General features: G+C 38.3%; 3 protein-coding genes and 1 non-coding gene across 5 annotated transcripts; all 4 read right to left on the reverse strand.

Moving 5' to 3' along the window:
* rgs2 (regulator of G protein signaling 2) lies at window positions 1-2,638 on the reverse strand. The gene is made up of 5 exons (XM_017716819.2): window positions 2,540-2,638; window positions 2,316-2,402; window positions 1,918-1,979; window positions 1,626-1,792; window positions 1-853 (listed from the first exon to the last, which is right to left on the reverse strand). Exons 1-5 carry the CDS (start codon window positions 2,623-2,625, stop codon window positions 659-661), a joined length of 597 nt encoding a protein of 198 aa, XP_017572308.1. The 5' UTR covers window positions 2,626-2,638; the 3' UTR covers window positions 1-658.
* Window positions 2,639-8,262: 5,624 nt separating this feature from the next.
* Window positions 8,263-8,448, reverse strand: LOC119265292. The gene has a single exon (XR_005131568.1). It is a non-coding gene; the product is annotated as a U2 spliceosomal RNA (small nuclear RNA).
* Window positions 8,449-13,316: 4,868 nt separating this feature from the next.
* Window positions 13,317-15,444, reverse strand: si:ch211-117l17.5 (regulator of G-protein signaling 21). 2 transcript variants are annotated; one of them, XM_017716781.2, is made up of 5 exons: window positions 15,227-15,444; window positions 14,996-15,055; window positions 14,737-14,798; window positions 14,441-14,607; window positions 13,317-14,340 (listed from the first exon to the last, which is right to left on the reverse strand). In XM_017716781.2, the coding sequence occupies exons 1-5, from the start codon at window positions 15,301-15,303 to the stop codon at window positions 14,152-14,154; spliced, it is 555 nt and encodes a 184-aa protein (XP_017572270.1). In that variant the 5' UTR covers window positions 15,304-15,444; the 3' UTR covers window positions 13,317-14,151. The 2 variants fall into 2 exon arrangements, with proteins under 2 accessions (XP_017572270.1, XP_017572269.1); XM_017716780.2 differs by having other exon boundaries at window positions 14,737-14,801.
* Window positions 15,445-17,706: 2,262 nt separating this feature from the next.
* si:ch211-117l17.6 (regulator of G-protein signaling 21) lies at window positions 17,707-23,180 on the reverse strand. The gene is made up of 5 exons (XM_017716820.2): window positions 23,068-23,180; window positions 22,778-22,870; window positions 22,588-22,643; window positions 22,323-22,489; window positions 17,707-19,940 (listed from the first exon to the last, which is right to left on the reverse strand). The coding sequence occupies exons 1-5, from the start codon at window positions 23,142-23,144 to the stop codon at window positions 19,737-19,739; spliced, it is 597 nt and encodes a 198-aa protein (XP_017572309.1). The 5' UTR covers window positions 23,145-23,180; the 3' UTR covers window positions 17,707-19,736.

Raw genomic sequence — 23,180 nt, forward strand, 5'->3', positions numbered from 1 at the left:
TTATTTGATGGAAAAATAGAATTTTCCTCATAGAAAAAAGAGCCATATACTTTTTGAACCAGTCATAAGTAAATGGCCAAATATAAATTAATGAATGCAAAAAAGGACAAAAAATAAGTATTTTACAAATATTTACAAACATGTACACAAGATAGTGCAAGACATTTATCCATCTTAAACACAAGAACATAAAGTAAAAAGTAACCAAAAGGATTCTTTGGAGTGAAACTATAGAAGAACCACGTCTAGTTCCCTAGAATAAGTTTAGGGATGCTTATTTAAAGAAATGTAAACGACAAATCTGAGTGTGAAGGACCTTTTAAAGCTTAAACAAACACTATCTAATGTAAAGGTTCGAAACCAAACAACCATTTAGGAACTTTTGTGTACAATCTTAAAAAAGGAATGCTTTCTGTGCTTAATGGCATAGTCTTTAATGCCACTTTTAGCTCCCTAAATGTGAAGAACCTTTATAAAGTTTAAAGCACTTCAGCATAATGTAAAGGATCAAGAAGAAACCTTTAAAGAGATGTAGAAGGATTAACCTTTAAAAGTCTCCTCACTTTCACAGCTGGCTGTAGGGAAATAACAACGGTTCTTCTCTGGTACTCAGAGAACCCTGTGTTTGTAGTAAATGGATTAAACGTTCTGTAATATGTTACTCCCAGGATTTACACTCCCTCCCCTGAGCGAGCTGACACAGCTGAGTGTAGAGTTGCGACTGGAGAAAGCGAGGATAGGAGTTGTTTTCCATCAGGCCGTAGACTTTATTCTGGGCCGCGATGAAGCTCGACTGGGTAGAACAGTGAAGACTTTTGAAGATGCCGTCTTTCGTGTTAAAGTCCACGTTGATCTAAATCAAGAAGAGTTTAACAAGACTTTAGCATGTGGGATAAAGAGAGTAACTGAAGGCTGATCATTAAGACCGATTTAGCTTTCAGTCGGTACAGTCATTTGCTAAGGTTGTATACACAAAAAAAGTAAAATCCTTCCTGTGCAAAAAAGTAGGTCATGTTTTATGTTTTATTATTGTGTTCAATATGTTAATATAGTCATAGTAAATAAACAGAAATCGCGTGCTATTATTTGCAGAAAATGCCAACATTAAGTTGAAATTTCCCTTTAAACTGCGAATAAATGATATCTAAGAAAGAGAAAGCATTTTAAATGCAGTGAATATATCTAATATGTGCAATTATGAGGGTGTTATAAGAAAATTATAAGATTGTTGAAGATTATTTTTATTCATCTTTCATTTTTTTTCTGGAAGTGTCTCATTCCTGGCTGATCATTATACTAGTTTCAAATAATGCTTCCATCTGCCAATGGAAAATATGAAAAAAATGACTTTAAATAAGTCTAAATAAGTAAAATAAGTCTATTTTATTTTATTACTTTATTACTTATTTTAAATAAGTAAAAAGCCTAAAAATAAATGAAAGAATCTCATTATATGCTATATGTTGACTATATTTGTGATATTTTCATTGCTAAGGTATCATTTTTTTTGCAGTCTAGAGGGCATGATGACCTATTATCACCTAGAAAATCAACAAAATATGTCTTTTCAGCAGAGACACCCAAACCCTTGCACACTACTGTAAAGCCAGCGATCTGAAGCTTACCTCTTTTGGAGCCTCGCTCTTGATGAACTTCTTATAAATGCGCTTGGCTCTGGCTGCGCGCTTTGTTGGCGACTTGATGTGGCGAAATTCTTCGCAGGCCAACCAAAACTCGATGTTCTCCTCACAGAACTCAGACTTCATGAACAGCCGGAAGGCGATTGTTCCATCTGGAATTGGGGAAAGGTAAAGAACAGGAGAGGAAGAGTAACTCAACCTGTGAGTTTAGCTTTTTGGCCTCCTTAAGAATGCCTGAATGTCTTTGTTGTCATGTTGTGTTTGAACTCATACTCACATTTACAGCTCAGCAGTTTATCCAAAGACTGCGCCCACTGGTTCACCTCATCAGTGGTTGGTCTGCATAAAGAACAGGAAATTTTACTCACAAGTTCTGCCTGGAGGTGGTGAATTAACTGCACCAGTTTTTAGGATGTTAGCACTGAGTATAATCAATCGACTGTAATAATGTTTAATAAAGAATGTACTTTCTTTTCTTAGCCAAAATAAAAGTCTCAAAAGGCTAAACTGTAGGCTGTGTCAACACATCTTCTAGTCATTTATTTGTTTATTCAGTGTATTTTTAGAAATAATTTTGCCTAAATTACTGAATAACATTAAGTCAAAGTGAAATCTAAGGCTTTATGACACTTTAAATGCTTTCCATGTTAAATCAGCACATTTACAAAGCCTCACCTATATTGTTTCCTCTGTGTCTTGGCTGGTGGAGCATGTGGAGAAGTTTTCAGGAAAATTCCTAATCTTGATCTCCAGTTCTTGCTTCTACATGCAACACAGTGCAAAGCAAAAACCATGAGCCACAACATTGACAAGTGTTAAAATCTAAAATATGTTCATAAAAATATATAAAATATGAGCTTTTCTCATAAAACACAAGTACATCTATAAATCTGACTCACGTGGATCTTTGTGGCTCGACAGCCCCTCCAGAATTCCTCAAACAAGCAGAGCACGACATGTCCTTCTCATATAACGCGTCCCTCATCTTCCCCTTGTGTAAGCAGTACGGCTGATAGGATAAATCTTGACCGTGTTGGGCTTTTATACTCAGTCAGATCACTCCTCTCTTGGAGCCGTTCCAGATCAGCAGAAACCAGGGTTGGGCCGGATTGGCAAAGAGAGCAAGGGCTAAAATTAGACTCTCAAGGAAGGTGTGCTAAAGGCTGTTCTATATTTAACTCAGCATTATTAATGAATTGTAGAGATTAAAGGAACTGTGGTTGGGTTATTTATATTCGTGAAGTTTATTCAGGAAGCTCCGGTCTAGATTTATTATGTGGAAAACACTGGTCAGCATTTATGATCACTTTCCCATTAACTCATCGCTTTATTTTACTTGTCTTTACTTTTTTGTAAACTTTGATTTGAGTTGTGTGAGCAACAGACCAATAGAAATGGTGCAAAATGACTTTGAATAAAACCTTCTTACACAAGCATTACACTAACCCAACAATTCAAAACTTTGCACTCAGTTGTCATGTTAATAATTGCTGCAATTCTATTCATTGATAACTCATACAGTGTAGATAGAAATGCCAGTCCAAGAAGTTCAAAAGTGATATATATATAATGAATAATGAACTATAATTCTTTATTTATAGTAATTTCTTGATACATTATGTGCCTGAAATTTGATAACCACATTTCAATTATAGCACATTCTGAATGTTACAAATTTGACTACAGCTTCATTCTCAGTGTTTTGCAGCTTTCTCAGTCATGAGAGAATCATCTACAGTTCTGTTGGTTATCTAAAATGTCTCCTTTTTTCACAGCTTCCTACTAATGAGCTGAAATGTGTGATGTCGTTGAAGATGAAGAGATATAACCTCACAATACAATCATTGCATTACATTCATTAGCACCAATTTTTTTACTTTTCATTATATGATTTTGTTGAAAACATTGATCCCAAACGATAGATTTGCAATTACATGCTTTTAAATGCTTGGGGAGCTTTCCGACGTTCAATAGCATTCAGTAATATTCTCAAATATTCCCAAAGTTCTACCAGCACCATTTATGGAGGTGCTTGATAAGGAGAAATGAAAGCAATAGATAAGAGGCGCTTACTCATCTGTATGGCACCATGAGATGGCTGTAGCGCAATATCCGCCTCAAAAAACATGTTCAAACATAACTGAATGTTCTCAACCCACAAACTGGTTTTTGATCCTGGCTAATGGAATGTTTTATTTATAGAGCTCATGTTTATGGCATGTTTATGCATTTGGCAGACGCTCTTATCCAGAGCGACCTTCAATTTGATCATTTTACACAGGTACGCCAAGGCAGTGTTAGGAGTCTTGCGCAAGGACTCTTACTGATAGATAATGGTAGATACACTATGCCAACCTATGGTATAGTGTAGTGGTTTGCTATGTTGATCCATACTTATTCTGGAATTTCTGTCATTTAATCTGTCATTCATATTCAAATGCACTCAGTGTAGTAAGAAGTGTGTTTATTATATCAACATGTAGTGTAATAACTTTAGATCTACTTTACATTCAGCACAACATTTAATGCTTGAATACAGGTACATTATGTTTAAAGTCATGTATGTATTTTCCCTGGGCTGGATCATGACCCCACCAGATATTAAGAAATACTGAAATGCTGTCATTTTATGAATCAGGAATCTCAGTTATGTATTGTTGGCGGATGTTTTTTTTCCCCCACATTTTCCACCTCCACTGGTTTGTTAAAGCAGCACTATGTATGATTTTTTTGTTCAAACTGAAAGAAGTAGCATTACCCTGTAAAGCCTACTTAGCCTTATTGTATTATTATGAAATATGAAGATGCAAGGAGTAGAGGTCGTAAAGGTGGATGACTTCAAATATCTTGGGTCAACCATCCACAGCAATGGACAGTGTAGAAAAGAGGTGAAGAAGAGGGTGCAGGCAGGATGGAGTGGGTGCAGACGGGTGTCAGGGCTGATGTGTGACAGAAGGATAGCAGCAAGAGTGAAAGGGAAGGTTTACAAGACAGTAGTGCGTCCTGCTATGATGTATGGTTTGGAGACTGTGGCTCTGTCTAAAAGACAGGAGGCTGAGCTGGAGGTGGCGGAGATAAAGATGCTGAGATTTTCGTTGGGAGTGACAAGGATAGACAAGATTAGAAATGAGCAGATCAGAAGGACAGTGAAGGTGGAGCAGTTTGGAGATAAAGCCAGAGAGGCCAGGTTGAGATGGTTTGGACATGTGTTGAGAAGGAATAGTGGATATATTGGTCAAAGAATGTTGGAGATGGAGCTGCCGGGTAGAAGGAGAAGAGGTAGACCTCAGAGTATGGAATGGATGTAGTGAAGGTGGACATGGAGATGGTTGGTGTAAAAGTAGAGGAGGCAGTGGATAGGGCAAGATGGAGGCAGATGATCCGCTGTGGCGACCCCTAAAGGGAGCAGCCGAAAGAAGAAGAAGAAGAAGAAAAAGTATTATTATGAAATAAATTTCATTTAAAAATCTGAGGCATTGAGCCAGATTTCGCAGGATGATGTCATATGTCTTTCCATGTTAATGTCCCACACACAGGCTCAAGCTTGATGTTTTGATCTCAAAAGCAAAATCAACATTAAACTGATAAAGATATGATGAAAACAGTGTGTAATTCACATACATCTTCAGAAGTAACGTTTTGACTAAACTCTCTTTAAATGCTCTTCCAATGCACTTACAAGCACCAGATTCATCCACTCAGGGAAGAGGCCCAAAGCATAGCCAACTTGCTTTTGTGTGTAATTTCACATTTCCACCCAACTCTCAGGTGTAGCTTTAACACAAGTAGTGATTTGCTTGGTTTAGGCTAGTTAGCTCTACTTTATACTTATATATTAAAAACCATCTATTACACTTGTGATCTATTGATTGGTTGAGAAGCATTCTACCATTCTACCATTTCTTTTCCAGAGAACGCTAGTTGATAAGTTATGACTCACTTTACGCTGCAGCTAATCTCCTTTAGCATGTATGAAAACAGAAAAAGGACATATTTGATAACATCTATAAGAAAATATTTGACCTGCTGTCTGTTTGATCGTGCCAAATCTATTATTGTGGCTATAGAGACCTTTTTCAGTCTAGAACTATTACTACAGCTGTAATAAAACAAACTGGAATTATCCAGAAATGAATCCTCCATATTTCCTGCATTTTATTTCCCCCTGAGCTCCATTTATAACATTTGTGTAGTTTTATACACCAAAAACAGTCACAAATGATTTTTACATGATGATTTACAATGTACAAAAAATGTACAATGTACAATTTACAATAATGGTAAAAACCATTATTTTATATAAAAATGTGAAACCATTTACAAACTGTAATTTTGCTCAAATGCTCCATATTAATACATTCATTTTGGACATGTTCGGAAGCGCCCGCTAGCGATGACAAACCCGGAAGAGGTTACTTAGTGCCAGTTTTCCTCTCTACATGTTCTTGGGTTGAGTTCTGCTCTACAGGCAAACAGTGCAGGATGGTGATGACCAATCAGAAAAGATGTTCTCTCATCACATGGAAAACATTGCTCTGACAGTTGCCACTGAAGATTTGTTCTGCTGCATTTGCTTGAAAATGTAGGAAAAGCAGATGGCAGTGCTGTGTGAATGTATCCTGCTGTAAGGAGTCTGTGTTTATATACAGAGATCTCAATAACGAGTTATGGTAGAAGAAAGAGTCTTCGGATTTTGAAGTGTCATGATCGCATAGCATAGCCTCATTGGGAACAGAGCCTCTGTTTTAGGCCAAGTTTACTATTTTGTTCAATGGCTATTCAAAGACACGTATAACCCGTTGTTCTGAGACAGATGCAGGTCACTCATGGCCAGGTTTAAACAATGTGAGCAAAACAGTTTGGCCTACTCAGCATTCCTGCTCAGCTGGAGTATAAACTGGGGAAAAGTGAGAAGTGAGATGTTATGAAATTGTATTGTTTATTCTTATATCTACTTTTAGATATTATTATCATGTGGTATTATTTAATATCATATCCTACACTGGCTGCATATTACTGGCTCCCAAGCTTTTAAATATGTAGTTTACATAGCCACATGATACCATCAAACTTACTGGTTGCTTGCTTTACTGAAAGATTTACTGTAAAACAGCATACACATGAAAGACATATGTTATGCTAATGTCCATTGTAAGCTTGACATGTCTGTGTTTAAGCTAGAGCGTAACACAAATGACATGAAGGGTATACACCACTGCTAGCATGATGCTAACATAATGTTACAAAGCCCATAGGGGCCCTGGGGAAAATTAGCATTATATTAATGGTGGCAATCTCATGAGCGAATTCTACTTACAAAGTGAATGAAAAGTCCTTTATACATGTTTCTTTTCAGGCAAATAATTAGAATCCAATAGTCAACGGCGTAAAAATGATTTAATTTCTTCTCAAAACGGCCATGTAGGTGCAAAATGTTCCTTTTTAAAAATGTGTTTGGGATTATTTGGATCATAAGTAGCAGAAAGTGTAACCAACTTCTAAGACTGAACTTTGGACCTCTGCTAAGGAAAAATATCCCTGCAGATTTCTTTGAAAAACTGAAAGTAAGTCTCCTGAAAATAATGTTTTCTGCTTCATTTCCTGACACTGAGAAACAAACATACTTGTACTTAATGGCCATTTTGACTGGAAATTAATGAAAGAAAGGTGGTCTCTGACATTTAAACGGTGCTGTATTTTATTTAGGTACTAAACATTTTGATATGGTGTCCAACAGGGAGGTTTGATGGGCTTTTCAATGCAAATAAATTAAAAGAAATAAGGAATTAGAGACAAAAAACACAATGACACAGCCCCTAAAAATGACGCGCAGGTTGCATTGACTCTTGAGTGGAGCTTTAAGGTGAAATTAAGATGCTGTAGTCATATGAGTAAAAACATTCCAGTGCTAAAGCACCTAACTCTGCTCAAGTGATCTGCTGATCTTAATCTCCTGATTTAATCACTCCAGCTCTTTGTTTGTACACGAAATACAGGTTTATACACAAGAGCATTGTTTGCAGTATAGGTGAGACATTGTCAGCGCCTGCAGGGAAGATATGCATGTTTCCACCCATCAGGCCAGTGAGCTCATTCCGCTGCAGATTTGAATGTGGTAGCTGTCACAGAGGTGAGATCATTTAAGGGTGATGGTGCTGTGGAAAATGCACACATTTGCATAGATACATACAGGAGCATTACAAAATGTGCAAATTTTAGTTTAATGAGAGGGATAAGCCAAGGCTGCCTCTGGGTAACTGTGTTTAGAAAACCATGTGGAAAAGAGAAAACAGACCAGAATCACAGAATGATGGTGCAAAACACACACACACACACACACACACACACACACACACACACACAGGGGGGGTGGGGGGGGGGGGTGGTAGTGAGCACACTTGCCCAGGAAGCAGTTGGGGGTTAGGTGTCTTGCTCAAGGACACCTCAGTCACGTGCTGTCGGCTCTGGGGATCGAACCAGCGACCTTCCCGGCTTCAGGGCCAGTTCCCTAACCTCCAGCCCACGAATCCTCCCAAAAAGGCGCAATCTGCCCATCAGGGAATCAAACCCCAATCTCCCACATGACAGGCAAGGATACTCACCACTATACTAACAAGGAGCAAGGAGGTGCACGACTCCGGAGATACTGCAATACTAGGTCGATGTGTGGAGCGGACGGAGCAAGCCCCTCTTCTGTCTCCCTGTTCTAAAAATCAACTTAATGTATAGCCCTCATATAGAGGATGTATCAGATATTAAACCGATAAGAGCAGATACTACACTTGGTCTTAAAAGGCCGAGAAGCAAAGTCTGTAAATGTGTTCCAGGATTTTAGTGCAACACCAAGAAATCTTGTGAGTTACTGTATTCAGAAAGTCAAGTGATTGTGGTTGCTGGCCAAAGGAAAACAGAAGAGAACGAGAACTAATTATATAAATAACCTAAATAACCTAAAAGCATTTATATACGTGCTCATCATCCAGTCTGACCGCTGGAAAAGTTGCGAACATGCTGTGAGTTGTGACCACTTCCTTTTTGTTGTGTCATCATTGTCATCATTTTCCTGTTTGATGCACGATGGCAAAGAAAAGCACACAGTTTCAGCAGATGTTCCTTCCGATGATCATTTCAGACTTTTGTACAATCATATGTGAACGTTTGAACACCAACAGTGAAATTACATTTTGATGGTTTTCGCAATGAATATGAGTACACATCCTCTACACACTGTTACCGTTTATCTGCTCGGTCTATCTTCACTGGGGAAAGAAATAAAACACCAAAACATGGCCTGTGCATAACACACAATGAATAGGCCAGTAAAAATGCTTCAAAAATTCCTTGGAATACAATCTCTTTATATAAACCTGTGGTAAAAGTTAAGAGTGTTTTTGCCCTCTCTTCAAAAGTTACCATTTTGGAGATACTTGTTTTCTTTGTTATATTTATAAAAATAAATCTTTTTTGCAGTGTGTTGAACTAAGCAAATAAATAGATATCGTGTTCTAAAATTTCCCCAAAAAAGTCATATTTAAGTTCTTTGTAGATAATGTGCAACTTATATCTGAGGCATCCTATCTTGGATATCATTTGGTTGAGCTCAAATGATGTTACAAGATTGTTGTAAAAGAAAAAATAATAATAATATGAATATTTACCTTATTATTATATTATTATAGACATGTTTTACATCATGTTTTAAGTCGTTATACCTAGAGAGGTTGTATTCTTATGGCAGCTTGTTTCAGGCATAATTTCTCAATTTTTTTCTATATCTCTACATAAAATTAGGGCCTAACTCTTCTGAAATAAAACAGTTTGATGTAATACGTAAACACTATTACAGTTTCAAAACATGCCATTCACTCCTCAGTCAATAAGAAAACTTAACGGCAGAAACAAACTTGAACAGCAACATATTTGCATATTCAGCCTACAGCAGTTCAGCCCCGCCCATTCACTCTGAAGTTATAAGGCCTGTTTCAACATAGACTACTTTTTGAACAAGGCATAGTGCAGGGCCAACCAGAACAGAGCTCATGTTCATCTATCAGCCTTAAAGGTACTGCAACAAAAACAACCAATTCTAAGGGATAAATGTGGACAAGTAAACATGAGCTTTATTTTTGGCACAGAAACCCATATAAATGTCATATAGTCATAAAAAGTTTGGTCAAATGACATTTTTGGTTGATTTTCTAAGCATAAATAAGTTAAAACATCCTCAGCACACTTTACATTTTAATGCACAACTAGTGTTTATTTTGCTGAATGTTGGGGAAAATAAACAGAAAACGTGGCCTGTGCAAAAGTTATGGCACCTTTTATATTTTATGTTTTACTCAGCAAGTAAATAGAACTTGCGCAGAAGATGGTCATTGTTAAGTGAGTTTCCTGTAGAGGGGATGTTAACTTATAGTCAACAAATACGTAAACTGACCAGTGGTGTTCAATCTTTTGCGCATGACTGTAAGTGGGAGGCGAAGAATACAATACAAGAAAAGTGGAGGATGTGGGCTCTTTAAAACAAGTAAATATCCAGGCACATGAAATAATCTCAGACTAATATTCCTACGACAACTTCATGATGAGAAATATTAGAAATATTGACAAGATTTAAGATGTTTTCACTTGCCAAGATATCATTTCTTGCATGCTGTAACGGAAATGGATGGTTTTCTTTAGAGATTGTGGTTTGTGAGTTGTGTAAGTGCACTTTCGTCAGCAACAGCCACAGAGGGTTGGAATATTGAAACAGGCCGACTAAGTTCTGCTCCATAAATATTATGACCAGAATGTCCAGCCGTTCATATATTATGCATCGTGGCCATGAGAGCTACAGTATCTGTTATGATGTGTGGACTGTAAATAACCGCCCTGCTCTTAAGTGGCTCGCCCTGCGACCACTGCCAAGTTTCCACAAAAACAGAGAATGCTCTGAAGGGCCTTACGCACACTGTAAGTTCCCAGCAAGCGAAGACACACTGTGCTCGACGGTGTAAAGTCAGTTACTGTATGTGCAGCTACAAGAGGAGGTTACATTTATATAGAAAGTCCTTTTACTCAAGGACATCCAGACCAAAAGACCTACTGTCACGTGTCTGTGTCACTCTTCTAATGGCTTGTCAGAGTCCTCATGCTTCATTTGTCATATGTGACACGGCAGTTGTAGTGTTTTGTTACTCAAAGTGTCACCTCCTAAGTTTAGATCACATTGTCAATGAAGCCACATTATTTGCTCTTATATTTGATCTTATATCTCTGTCAGAATCAGCTTCATACACCTGCGTACCAGTATTGCTCATTCATTTTTAACGTGTTGCTGACGTTGACTAAAGTGCAAGAGTGTTGCAACTGTTTTAACCTCTTACTCAAGCTTTTTTTTCACAGTACACACTTCCACTTGAAGGGAAATTACACCACTTTTTCAAAATTTCTGCATAATTAGGCAGAAAAGACATTCGGTGGTTCGGTGTGAAACGTTCCGTTCTAGAGAAACTTACCAAGTTAGAGATGTTTACAGCGGTGATGATAGGAACCAGACATCCTGATGAGAAGGGTGAAAACAAAGTGGTTATGAACACACTGCCTGATGTCTTAGACGTGGTTTTGTGATAGTTTGGAGATAAGGTTTTGGTTTGAAATGTATTTAACAAAAAAAACAAAAAAAGATTAATGGCTTTCCACGCTGTTGTAAGACCAAATAATATCCAAAGAAAAACTTTCACGAATGACTAATACAAATCTATTACCACTTATCATTTCCCTTTCTTTTATAATCCATATTTACTTAGATAAATTTACTTAAGATTAGTTCATTTGAATAGATCCTACAGACGTTTTTGCCTGAAAAGCTTTGGAGCAGTTAGTTTCTGTTAATTAACTCCTCTTTTTCTCATTTATAAATATAATTCTCTCTGCAAAATGATATTTTACTACTCTCATATTAAATGTGAAGTCTGGAATCATTTGATGTGTTTTGTTATTCTCACTATGAGGCTAAGTTCGGCCTGTAGCCCTCAATGCCAACAGAGTGGCAAACTTGCATTCAGCTATGGGAGTCCTCAGAAATGGGTGATTCTAGTCTTATCTAAGTCATTAATTAATTACTATACAAAACAATACATTTAATGTAATAGTTACACATGGATGAATGTTTTATTCAAGTTAACCTAAGTCAAAAGTGAGCCGAAGGTGGAAAAGTAGAGCTGTGCCAGCTCAGTAGAAACCATTCATAACTAATGAGGCTAGTTGTGTTAACCTTACTTGCTGCAGAAGTGTGGATCCCTGAAAATTAGAAAGCAACTGTAACTCATATACAGTGAGTACTAATTTAATTCTACTAATTTAAGTTTGCAGTGCAGATTTGCTGCCACCATTTCGTCACTATTAACATCTTATAACAGCTCATAGGGTATAGGTTGACTGGTCATTTTGGATTGTAAAAAAATGGGAAAATTTGCACTTTATGATAATAGGAGCACCCCGGTACCTATCATCACTACTGTGAGAAAACATTACCAAGTCAGAAATGTTGGCAATGGTGATGATAGGAACCAGACGTCTTCTTGCTCACTCACTGCCTGATGTCTGAGGCTTTGCTTTGTGATAGTTTTGAGATACATTTTTGGCTTAAAATGTATTTTTTAAGAGGAAATGAATGGCTAAGAGGTACACACAGGTTGTTATAAAGCAAAATAATATCCAAAGAACATGTATACATTGACAGGTCATTTTGGATTGTTAAAAAAAAATCAGAAAATTTTTTGTGTACATTGTAGACAGCTGGAAATCAGCCATTCATTCTAAACTAACACTTAACACTTTATGCTCCTTGTATATCACTGTTTTCAGAACAAAAGCTCGTATCTCCAAAATGGTAACTTTACAGGAGAAGGAAAAAAACTACTTTACATTTAATGTAAGTCAATGGAAGCAGAGTTTTCTCAAAGTAATTTTGGGTCATTTCTTTTGTCCATTCATCATGAAATTCACATACAGAATAAAGGGTAACAGGCATTTTCAAATGATGTCAAAAATGGCGATGCAAGGTTTTCTTCCAACAGCAGCGATATCACCTATGAAACTGTGAGGTCACAAAGACCATTAGTGCCATTCTAAAAGTACCTAATTTAAGCAAGATCATCTTCTCCATCTCCTCTGGGCGGAGGTGGAAGTGGCCTTGTCACCTGATTCTGTTAAAGGTTATGGTGTAAATAAGGATCTGCATCTATGTTCCCTTTTTTAGTGTCCATAAGGTGTGTACATAAAGTAAAACGCGTGTAGATCCAAATCATTTGATGTACTATTCTTGTCAGTTCTGAGCTAAAGTCCCTACTTTTAAAAAGACAGAACAGTTAAGATAAATAAATATTAATAATTTGCAATGGTGGGAGTGCAACCGCAAAATGATTAGAAAATCAAGAGCGCATGACTAACAACAACTTTTGCCAAACACAACGTTCTACATCTCGTGAAGTCTTTTCTTTCTTAATTCCCTGTTTTGGCGGAACTGAAACCGTGCTGTTCCCTTTTCTTGGGTAATTGTCTTACAGAAAATGTGAGTTTCGAGACGCGTCTGCCAGAGCGCAGAAGCAGTCTGAAAGTCAGCAGATGAATCTCCTTACGTAAAAGAAGAAAGATCGTTCCTAAAATATAGCAAGACATGCGGCTTTCAACATTTGCAAGACTGCCATTCACCAAAGCAGCCGACCACTGAAGATTCAAGCTTTATTTCCTCATCTTCGAAGTTACATTGGACACAGCAACATTCAACCAGCGGTTGTGGATAATAAATAGTCTGTAGCTAATTACATCTGCAGTTAAATTAAACAGTTGAACAGTTCTAAGTGATTGAATGAAACTACACAGATCAAACATTCAGCCTCACTGTTACACGGTGACACAGTTTCTACTGTCCTCACTATTTTTGATTTAGTTTCACAAACATGCATTCCTTTAATTTAACACAGTTGTGCGGTGTTACGGCGTTGATGCCAAAACATGGCCAATTGTTCTCGTGAGATCATTTCTCCTCCTAATAGTCATGTGGTTAGTCCATAAAGACCCCGCAAAGTCTCTGTCTTTCTCTCTCAAAGACATACAGTAAGTGCTGTGATCACTTGATAGTGTTTCTGCCCACTCTACTGCTTTTCTAAGCACCAAACAGGCATCAGTGCCCCTCATCCTTATCTGCACAGGAAGTGTTTCCGAGTAACAGGGCGCCGTGGGCACTTTTCCAGGCTTTTGAGGGTTGACTGGCTTCTTCTTTAGCTTTCCTAGACTTGCTTTGGCTTGATTTGTTTCATGTCATTTGTCACCACCCGAAAGTGCTTCAGGGCGCAGCACCACACTTTCACATTCAGTTTCTTCTGATCCCGGAGTCAAAGTTGGGTTTAAGTCGGACAGCTTTCCTGGAGGGGGGGTCCTGGGCCCTCTCTAGTAGTGGGTTCTCCATGAAGAAACATTGTCATTCCAGTTTTAGTGTTGCTAGAAGGTTCCCTCTGTCCCCTCATCCGCGGGAAGCATCTGCAGCGAGGGAATCCAGAAGAGTTCTGTACATCTCAGACCTCAGAAACCTGGGATAAGAGTCCCGCTCCATGAGTCCGTAGACGATCTTCTGCGCCTCATCAAAACACTGGACTGTTGGGCTTTTCACGTTCCTCTTGATCTGCTCTCGTGTGTGGTAGTCAATGTTTATCTGCAATGCAAATGAGAAACTGAAGGGTGTGGACACAATGGTCAGGCAGTGATGTACTTAAAGAGGGCATATGGGGTTTCCCCTCTGGACGCTGACTTACCTCTTTAGGAGACTCTGCTTTTACAAACTGCTCGTAGATCTTCTTTGCCTTTGATGTCATCCTGAAAGACGACTTTATTTTCTTGTAGTCCTCACATGTCAACCAGAACTCTATGTTCTCATCACTGAATTCGGACTTGAGGAAGGTGCGGAATGTCGCTAAACCATCTGGAGGGACCAACACAGAGGCACCATTAATGTACAGGAGATACATTTGTGGTTGAAGAGTTTGATTACTTGACTAATAGGTAATTGTAAGGACATTGAGAACCATGTAAGAAAAAGCAGGATGCTTACATTTTGACTCGAGGAGCCGTTCCAAAGACTGGGACCATTGTTGTGTGTCCTCTAAACTTAGCCTGCTGGAAAAGGAAAGGTTTGATTACTTGACTAGGTTAGGAGTTATGGCTTTTGTATGAAGATGTCAAGAGCATCTGAGAAATTAGCTCCATTCATGATACACACGTGCCCTCCCTGCTTTCTAGGCTGACCTCAAGCGTCCCTGTTCACATTCATAAATCATCTTAATATCGGAAACAGACAGCCCAACTCTTACCTCTCTGGAGCAGATGAGCGGGAGAACATGCACTGTAGTCGGCACATGAAGCTTTTTCCTCTATGGAGAGAAAGTCAGCTCTGGTCGATAATTCAGTCTTCACACATGTGTACCTATGCTACAGCATGCAGTGATACCATGCAACAACTCTCAACGTATTCCACTGTATGGACACATAATCCCAAGATATAGCCGAAGATTCTGTACGACTGTAGTCGAGTCTGCACTTACAGGTTCTTGCTTCTCTTGCAGTCATCTTTGTCCATGTTGAAATGCTTTACAAGAGGCTCAGAGATTAGGCCGGTCATGTTAGAGGAAGGAGCTTAGAGAAAGGAACTCCACAGCTTTGCAGTCTTGTTTGTGGTCATACTGCACTTGGTGCTCAACAGGTCTCCCCCAGCATCCGCCTTTTCTTTATATGCTCTGCCAGAGTTGTTAAATGCTGGTGTCACTCGTGAGAAGTCAGCGAACCACAGCAAAGAGGAAGCCTTCTAACTGCCACCCCCTCTCTTCCCCCACCCCCCCCTTCACCCCAGCCTGTCATACTCCAGCCTATTAGAGTCCAACGTTGCTCATGCTGTCAAAGCATGGGCTGTTGTGCCTTATTTTTAGTCATGTAAATGCATGTGCGCACAGTAAAGCAGCAGATAAGCAAATACTGAACTTTGCATGCTTTATTTTATATGTCTTTTCCATTCAGGAAAGTGAAAGCTTAATTTACAGTATCTCATGGTCAAATTTGAATAATTTGTTTTGTACCAGTAGAGTTGTGCATTTCCTTGCCATGCCTTGGCTGTACTTCTTTGTTTTTTGTTTAAAGGTTGAGTTCTGCTGAATTCTACAAATGAAGCTTGACTGTGATGTAGTTGTAGTACCAAATGCTGTGGAACAAACACCAGCCTTCAGGCATGGCTGGTGATCCCTGCTAGGTCATTTCACTGGGTGAGGTTTAAGCCCACGTTGGCCAAAAATGGCTATGGCCAGTGATGCGTTGACGCCAAACGTCGTGTCTCCTCCATGTGTCGGAAACATCTCATGTACAGTGCGCCATGAGTCAATATGTGCAAAATAAAGTCAGCTGATCGGCAGACTCAAACCAACAGTTCTGCACGCGCCACCATTAAATCCGCCACTGGAAGCAATTGAGCAATTCTGTGCCTCAGACAAAGTCAAAGTGCACAGGGTATTACTCATTTCCCTTTTGTTGTCATAGCAACAGTATTTTGGCAGAAGGAGACAGTGGCAGATTGTCAGTGATCGGTTTGTGTGTTGTACCTGATGTTAGGCCTGATTATTGATGGTCGGCAAGACCTTCACTGCTGTGTAGAAAGTCCACAAAACCCACCAAATACGTTTGAGAGGACGTTGGTGAAAATTAGTTCACGTCACAACATGCAACATCTCTTGTGCAAGTCTATTTCCCTATAGCTCTGTGTCCTGCCTCATCAGGTCATGAAGCAACTAGGGGGAAAAAAAGAGCTGTCGTCAGAAAGTGTCGTTAATACATGAGAAGATTGGGATAGTTGAAGAATTAGAAAACGATTAATGATATCTGTCAACCCAGAATTGACCTGTGTGACACTTTGTGACGTTAGAAAAAACGTAGAAATGTTTTCAGGATTCAGAAAAATATTGTTTCCCCGTTGTATATAAGTATATACCAAGAAAGAGACCTACAGAGAACTGCTGGACATTAGTGCTGACGTTTCAGCAAAAGTGGTTGATGGGGCAAAAAATCTCACACAAAGCACACAATACATATTATGGTATTTAGTTCTGATGAGTTGAAACAGACATAAAAGAAAGTGCAGTGCCACGTTTATAAAACACTGTCAAAAACAATGATTACAATGATTTTATGCAATTCATCTCCTACGGCACTGTTCTAAATCCAATTAAACAGCACTAGTTATGGTCTCTTTGCAATGAAACACACAGTTAGTGATCTTGAAGTACTGATGGAAAAGGATATTGTGATGAAAGGTGATGTAGTTTGTCATGAACAGACATATGGATCACCCCTACGTTTCAGCAGGAATCCTCAGGGCCTAAAGGCCCTCTGATTTCTGTAAAATTATTCCATATATAATCATAATGCTTGTTAAGTGTATATATATATATATATATATATATATATATATATATATATATATATAAAATATGTTGAGATATCAAAATACTACTGTTTATTTATGTTGTAAATCCAGTTTTATATGTAACACTGGAAAACTGGAACCTTTTTCTTTCTGATATGGGTTTGCATTGCATAAGATACTTGTCAGTGCACTCTCAGAAATAAGGATACAAAACTGTCACTGGGTCAGTGCCCCTCTTTTCACTGGGGTGGTACCCATGGGGACATCCCAGTACCTTACGTCAGGGAACATAATTGTACCATAATGCATTGAAACTATATTTTCTAGGTTGTATTGACTCCACACACCCCATCATCTGGTCTCCAGGCCTTTATTGTATTATTCTGTTTTAAAATGTTAGGTTATGAAAAGATAAAAATACATACTTTTCCACTGAGAAAAACTTATTTAAGGTGCACAATTGGACCTTAAAACCACTGTTTTCCCTTTGAGGGAACATTTACATTGTTTGTACCTTGATGAACGAAAAAAAAATGTACATGCACAGAAACTTTATTTCTAACAGTGTATTAAAGATAGTGAGCAGATTAAGTCACATACGAAAAGTGCAAAATACATGGTTAAGCATCAGAATGCATTTATTTTCAGACCTCTTTTTGAAATTGCGACATCTTGTGTACTTTCAGTTTCAAATATTCTGGCTTTATTTCAAAGCAGGTCAGCATTTTACAAGAGTAGTTGTTAAATTACTAATAATATACAAAACTGCTCAAATTCTGCTGTATTTACAGAGCTGACATAAGCGAACCCTACTCAAGTATAGTTAACATGCCATGTTCATGTGCTTATCCGATGTGTTAACTGAAAATAACATCTTTGTTGACATCAGTCAATACTCTTTATTTATCAATTTTCATTCACAATCCATCTATTTTTCCCTGAAATGAAAGACTGAAGAGATTGAATTCAGTGCTATCCAGTGCTGATATCCATAGAAATGGAAACGTTAACCAATCAAACCATTTTAAAACTCATGGATTATGTTTTGCCTCACCTTGACTTGTTAGATGCAGTAGAATACTGTGGAATAAGTGGAGATATGCATTAATTCATCAGAAAGAAAGTAAGTAGAAACAGACTGGTAAAAAAGTCAGTTTATGAAGTCTGCCTGTGTATACAACTGACTACACCACTGGTTAGGACTTCAGGAGCTGAACAGAAGACCTAATGTGTCAGATTATCCACTAACATAATCAGGAATTGACAATGGAAACAACTCATCATTACTTGGATGGGTCCAAGTCATTCTAGCCTTAATAGAAGTCCTAAATACATCATAATACTGACTATGAGTGATAGCCTAGTAATGTGTTTCGGCCAGATGGAAATGAAAAACAGTAGCAGCTCTTTGTCAGGGTTCTGAAAGAGTTGCTGTAAACCATCTACAAGATAAAACATATATTAATATGTCTGTTACAAGATTGAAATAAAACATGAAATATGTTTCACAAGCTTCAGATTTCCCCAACAAAGTTCATGTTAATTACTGTTATCTTAGCACTAATATACTACTGGAATCTCATAGAATAAGCTTACAAAAATTAGCATTGTGCTTTAGAAGTGTTTGAGTTCCCTCATTTTTGTTTTGAGTTTGGACATTTATGGCCCAAACTGAAGGCCTTACTCTAATAGCCATGGTTCGACACTACTCTAAACGATGCATGGGGACAAGATGTACTGGGGATAAATGTAAAATACTTACACTTTTAATTCAATAAGTGCTCAGTAATTTTTCAATTAGGCAGAAGAGCAAGCTTATTCATTAGCAAGAGGATTCCAGTAAAACAGTAGTGCCTTGATCAGATTACTTTTTCCCAAGAAGGAGATGTATTAAGGGTGATTTGCCACGGATTAAACTACTGATGACATCTCACTCTGTGGGTAGAATTAGAGGTCAGTCAAACAAGATATTCTTAGCACTTGAGAATTGCCTTTTTAAGTTTGGGACTGCAAGAAGTAAGCCATTTTCAGAAAAAGGTCAAGCAGTAGTGTGGCTCGTTTTCATCTTTCCTGACACTGTCGCCCGACTCCTGTCTCAGCACCAATTAACCCGGATCAGGCATGTGACCAAAACAAAACTTGCACTCCAGCGGTGGAAAAGTTCTCCTCAAAGTCTCTTACCTGCTCATAATTAGTCAATGTCATAAGACCTCTAAATATAGTCTGACTGCTGTTTATGTTTGCATGGTTGACGCAGTTTATAATCAGTGTCACCAAACCATTGGTCTCGGGTACGCAACAGTTATGCTAGTCACTATAATTACTGGTGGTAAACCAATAGTCTACATGATTAACAATGTAACTACTGTATCCTAAGAAAAGGATTCTTGTGACATGTAATAAATGTGACATCTTTTTTTTCCATCTTTTATTGCAGATCCTCTCCTGACAATTTATAAAACATGTCCACTCATTCACCCCTTACTATTGTACTAACTGTTGAAACATTTCATATAGGATCTCTACACATTGTATACTTTCTGTTCTCCTCAGTAATTCCCCTTAAGCCACGTGCATAAATCCTCGTCCCAGACACTTCCTGGAGTCATGACCTGATATGACGCGCTGTTGCTTTTCGTTTTCACTCAAGAAGTGATCTTTTGGTGGAAGGTCCCTATGCCCAAGGCTTTCCTTTTGACGTTCTGGTAGGCCGCAGACTTCAGGAACCTGGGACAGGAGTCTCTCTCCATCAGCTTGAACACAAGTCTCTCAGCCTCATCAAAGCAGCATGGATCAGGATTCACTATGGACCTCTTGATCTTCTCACGTGTGTGATAGTCAATGTTGACCTGTAAAAACAGCACATGGCCCAAATTAGTGAAGAAGAGTGAGAAGACCAAGTAACACTTCAGCAGAAACAGTACACTGGATCATTCTATGGATTACACTCTTAAAAACAAGGTTAAAAAAGGTTCTTTGAGATGGATCTAGGTTGGATGTGTGGGTTCTACACTATAAAAAATGATTGTTTTCATTAAAAAAAGTAAGTGACCTGGTTGCCTTAAAGTTTCAGTTCACTGAATGCCAAATACTACACAGTTAAAAATTATGGTTCTTCAAGGGTTCTTTAGTAAAGAAAGTGCTTCTAGATGGAACGGTGAACACTCAAAGAAGCCTTTGCATGATTAAAGGGCAAATGTACTGTAAAAGGTTCTATAGAACCAATGTAGAGTTCTATAGTGTTCTTCTGTTGTTACAAGCTTGACATTGTTGCAATAAAAGAACCATTTTAAAAGGTTCTACATAGAACCATCTATAGCAGAGGTTCTCAACCTTTCCCACCTCAAAGCCCACCTGTTTTGCACTAGAAAGCTTGAAGGACCGTCTACAGCTGGGCCTTGAGGTAAAAATGGTTGAGAAACTCTGCTGATGGTTTTATATAGAACCTTTTAAAAAACTTATTGTTACAAGCTTAATATTGTCACAGTAAAAGAACACAATATAAAACCATTCTTCAAAGGTTTTATATAGAACCATCTACAGCAGGTTCTCAAGCTTTTCCACCTCAAGGCCCACCTGTTTATCATTGGAAGACTCCACAGTTTTGCTTAAAAATGTCATTTATGGGAAATGTTCAACACAGTTATATGTGGAGGTCCTACTCTAAACTGCAATATGTGATGTGCATCAGTGAACATGAAATATCAGCAGAATATTGGTGCCAGTGGACAACTGAAAGGTCAGGTTTTTCTAGAGGCGAAGTGGCAAAAAACTGACAAAGCTGCCTTTTTGTCACGGTACAGGTGCCAGGGTAATCCCATCAACCCCGTGCGTAACTGGGATTGGGGATTGTAAAAGCCGCACGAGAAGGAGCCGGATCAGCGCTGATCTAGCCATTGTAGCTCATGTGCGGCCCCAAACATCTAACGGCACTGTTATTGCTTATAGTAATGTTGTTAACTGGCTGAAAATGTTTTTCATTGTTTAAGTCAATTATTTTTTACACTGATTTTTATGACAAAGTGCCAGTTCAGGCCCACAATGGACCACTGGCTCACCCTAATATAGGTCCACTAACCACCAAGGGTTGCTCCTCGGCCCAGTGGTTGAATAACCCTTATCTACAGCACATTCTTCAGTCTGAAGAACCCTTTCATGGTGCAAAGAACCCTTTAAACATCAAAAGATATCTAATTCTACATAGAACCATTTTCTTTACCAAAGCACCCTTGAGTAACCATCTTTTATAAGAATGTAAAACAGATTATTGTTGTTTGTCTTACGCGAACCAGGTTATATTCTTTTTCTGGTTCAAACATTAAATCATATTGTAACCAAAGTCATTCAGAGTGGTTTGATGTGAAAGGGGGCTCTGCAGAGAAATTTACAGTCAGATTTTTTTTTATTGGTGCCGTCGATAAGAACCAGGGGTCACCACGTCTCGAGCACAAATGTTGCCATTTTATTTACTATCCAGAATGATCAGTGAACATGTGTCTTTGGGGTTTTTATGTGTAATGCTAATAGTAATTGGTGGAAAATCTGAAAAACAAAATTTCTTTGGGCCCTACTTTGCCTCACAAGTGCCTCTCCACCAGGAATGTATTTTTAAAATTTAAAAATTTAAGAACAAAAAACTTTCTTTTTTTGAAAACATTTTAATATAGTGCCTCAGACATCAGGCACCATATATATATATATATATATATATATATATATATTTTATAAAACCATTTCATGTAATGGCTTCCTGTGAGCTTTTCAACTCTTCCTAAAACCACTGGTTTCACATCAGACCAATGAATGAACTTAATTCATTAATTATGCAGTTGTTTTAAAAGAAAATATAGAATTCCCATTAAAACTTAAAAACTAGAAAGGTTATTCACCATTTAGTGAAAGTTTCTTTAGGAACCTTCTTCTGTGGCATCACTCACACACTTCTGCACATTTTTATGAAAATTTACTTACTTGCTGTTTTTCGTTTTACACATTATTGGGAAAAGGCGTGAAAGACAGCCTGTGCAAAAGTTATCGCACATTTTATATTACAATAGTGACCTGACCTGAAACTGAAGGCCTGTACCCCAGCTGTTTCTAATAAAGTGGCCCGTAAACATGTAACTTTTAGAGTAGTAATAGGATGTGACTGGAATGAATGGGCTGTGTTTGACTACGGCTTCCACTCAGATTATGCATAAAACATGACTCAGGCAGATTCCTCTACTGACCTCTTTCTGAGCCATAGGATCAAGAAACATGTGGTAGATCTCTGCTGCTTTTTTGGGGAGCATGCTGGACGATGTGGCCTCCTTGTATTCCTTACATGCTAACCAGAATTCAACGTTCTCTTCGCTGAACTCTGACTGGAGAAAAGCACGAAAGGCAGCAAGGTAGCCTGTTGGAAGAGAGATGCTGTCATTATAGACTTCATGTGTAATCTTCCAAACTTTATAGCTATAAACAGTGTTTTAAAACAGGGTTTTATGGTCTTACATTTGTCCTCCAACAGCTTCTCCAGCTTTGGCTTGAGTATGTCATCCTCTTGAAGGCTAGGATAGAACAGAAGAAATTGCAGATCTCCAAAGTCACAGTTCAGTATATGAAGAGGCTCTCTTTCACATTCATTTTGTTATGTAGTGCTGCCTAAATATGTCACAGTCAAGAACATCAGCTGTAAACTTACTGAGAATCAGCATCAGATGGGAGAGTAATTTTCTGGACTAAAAAACATCTGATATCGTTTTTCTGCTTCCTTCTGCTCAGGAGAACGTCCAGTCTAAAGAAAGCAAGACACAAATGTCACATGTGATGTGAGCCCTCATATAAAAATATTTCTGCCTTTGATGTTCTTCATACTGGCACATGATGAAAAAGTACTGGCTGGCACATCCGGCTAATCTCACACCAATCCTCATTTACTATTCTGTCCTCTCCCATCATCTTAATGCCTCAAGAAAAATGAAAATCTTTTACGTTTTGACTTGCTTCTTGTTTCGAATGAGCTCCTTAAACTCATAGATCCTTATCTTCGAGAAGAGTAGTTTTGGCATAGCAGGACGACTCTCATTCAGCAGGTTCTTCGTTCC

Source organism: Pygocentrus nattereri, chromosome 15, assembly GCF_015220715.1.
Source record: "Pygocentrus nattereri isolate fPygNat1 chromosome 15, fPygNat1.pri, whole genome shotgun sequence".
NCBI lineage: Eukaryota > Metazoa > Chordata > Actinopteri > Characiformes > Serrasalmidae > Pygocentrus > Pygocentrus nattereri.

Excerpts from the sequence above, each read along its gene's own strand:
- si:ch211-117l17.6 (XM_017716820.2), bottom strand. The coding sequence starts at position 23,144 with ATGCCAAAACTACTCTTCTCGAAGATAAGGATCTATGAGTTTAAGGAG. Across the intron at positions 22,644-22,777 it reads CCATCTGATGCTGATTCTCA|CCTTCAAGAGGATGACATAC; the intron begins GTAAGTTTACAG and ends GTTCTATCCTAG. Across the intron at positions 22,490-22,587 it reads GAAGCTGTTGGAGGACAAAT|GCTACCTTGCTGCCTTTCGT; the intron begins GTAAGACCATAA and ends CTCTTCCAACAG.
- rgs2 (XM_017716819.2), bottom strand. The coding sequence starts at position 2,625 with ATGAGGGACGCGTTATATGAGAAGGACATGTCGTGCTCTGCTTGTTTG. Across the intron at positions 2,403-2,539 it reads GTCGAGCCACAAAGATCCAC|AAGCAAGAACTGGAGATCAA; the intron begins GTGAGTCAGATT and ends TGTTGCATGTAG. Across the intron at positions 1,793-1,917 it reads TAAACTGCTGAGCTGTAAAT|ATGGAACAATCGCCTTCCGG; the intron begins GTGAGTATGAGT and ends CCCCAATTCCAG.
- si:ch211-117l17.5 (XM_017716780.2), bottom strand. The coding sequence starts at position 15,303 with ATGACCGGCCTAATCTCTGAGCCTCTTGTAAAGCATTTCAACATGGAC. Across the intron at positions 15,056-15,226 it reads TGCAAGAGAAGCAAGAACCT|AGGAAAAAGCTTCATGTGCC; the intron begins GTAAGTGCAGAC and ends TTCTCTCCATAG. Across the intron at positions 14,341-14,440 it reads AAGCAGAGTCTCCTAAAGAG|ATAAACATTGACTACCACAC; the intron begins GTAAGTCAGCGT and ends TTTGCATTGCAG.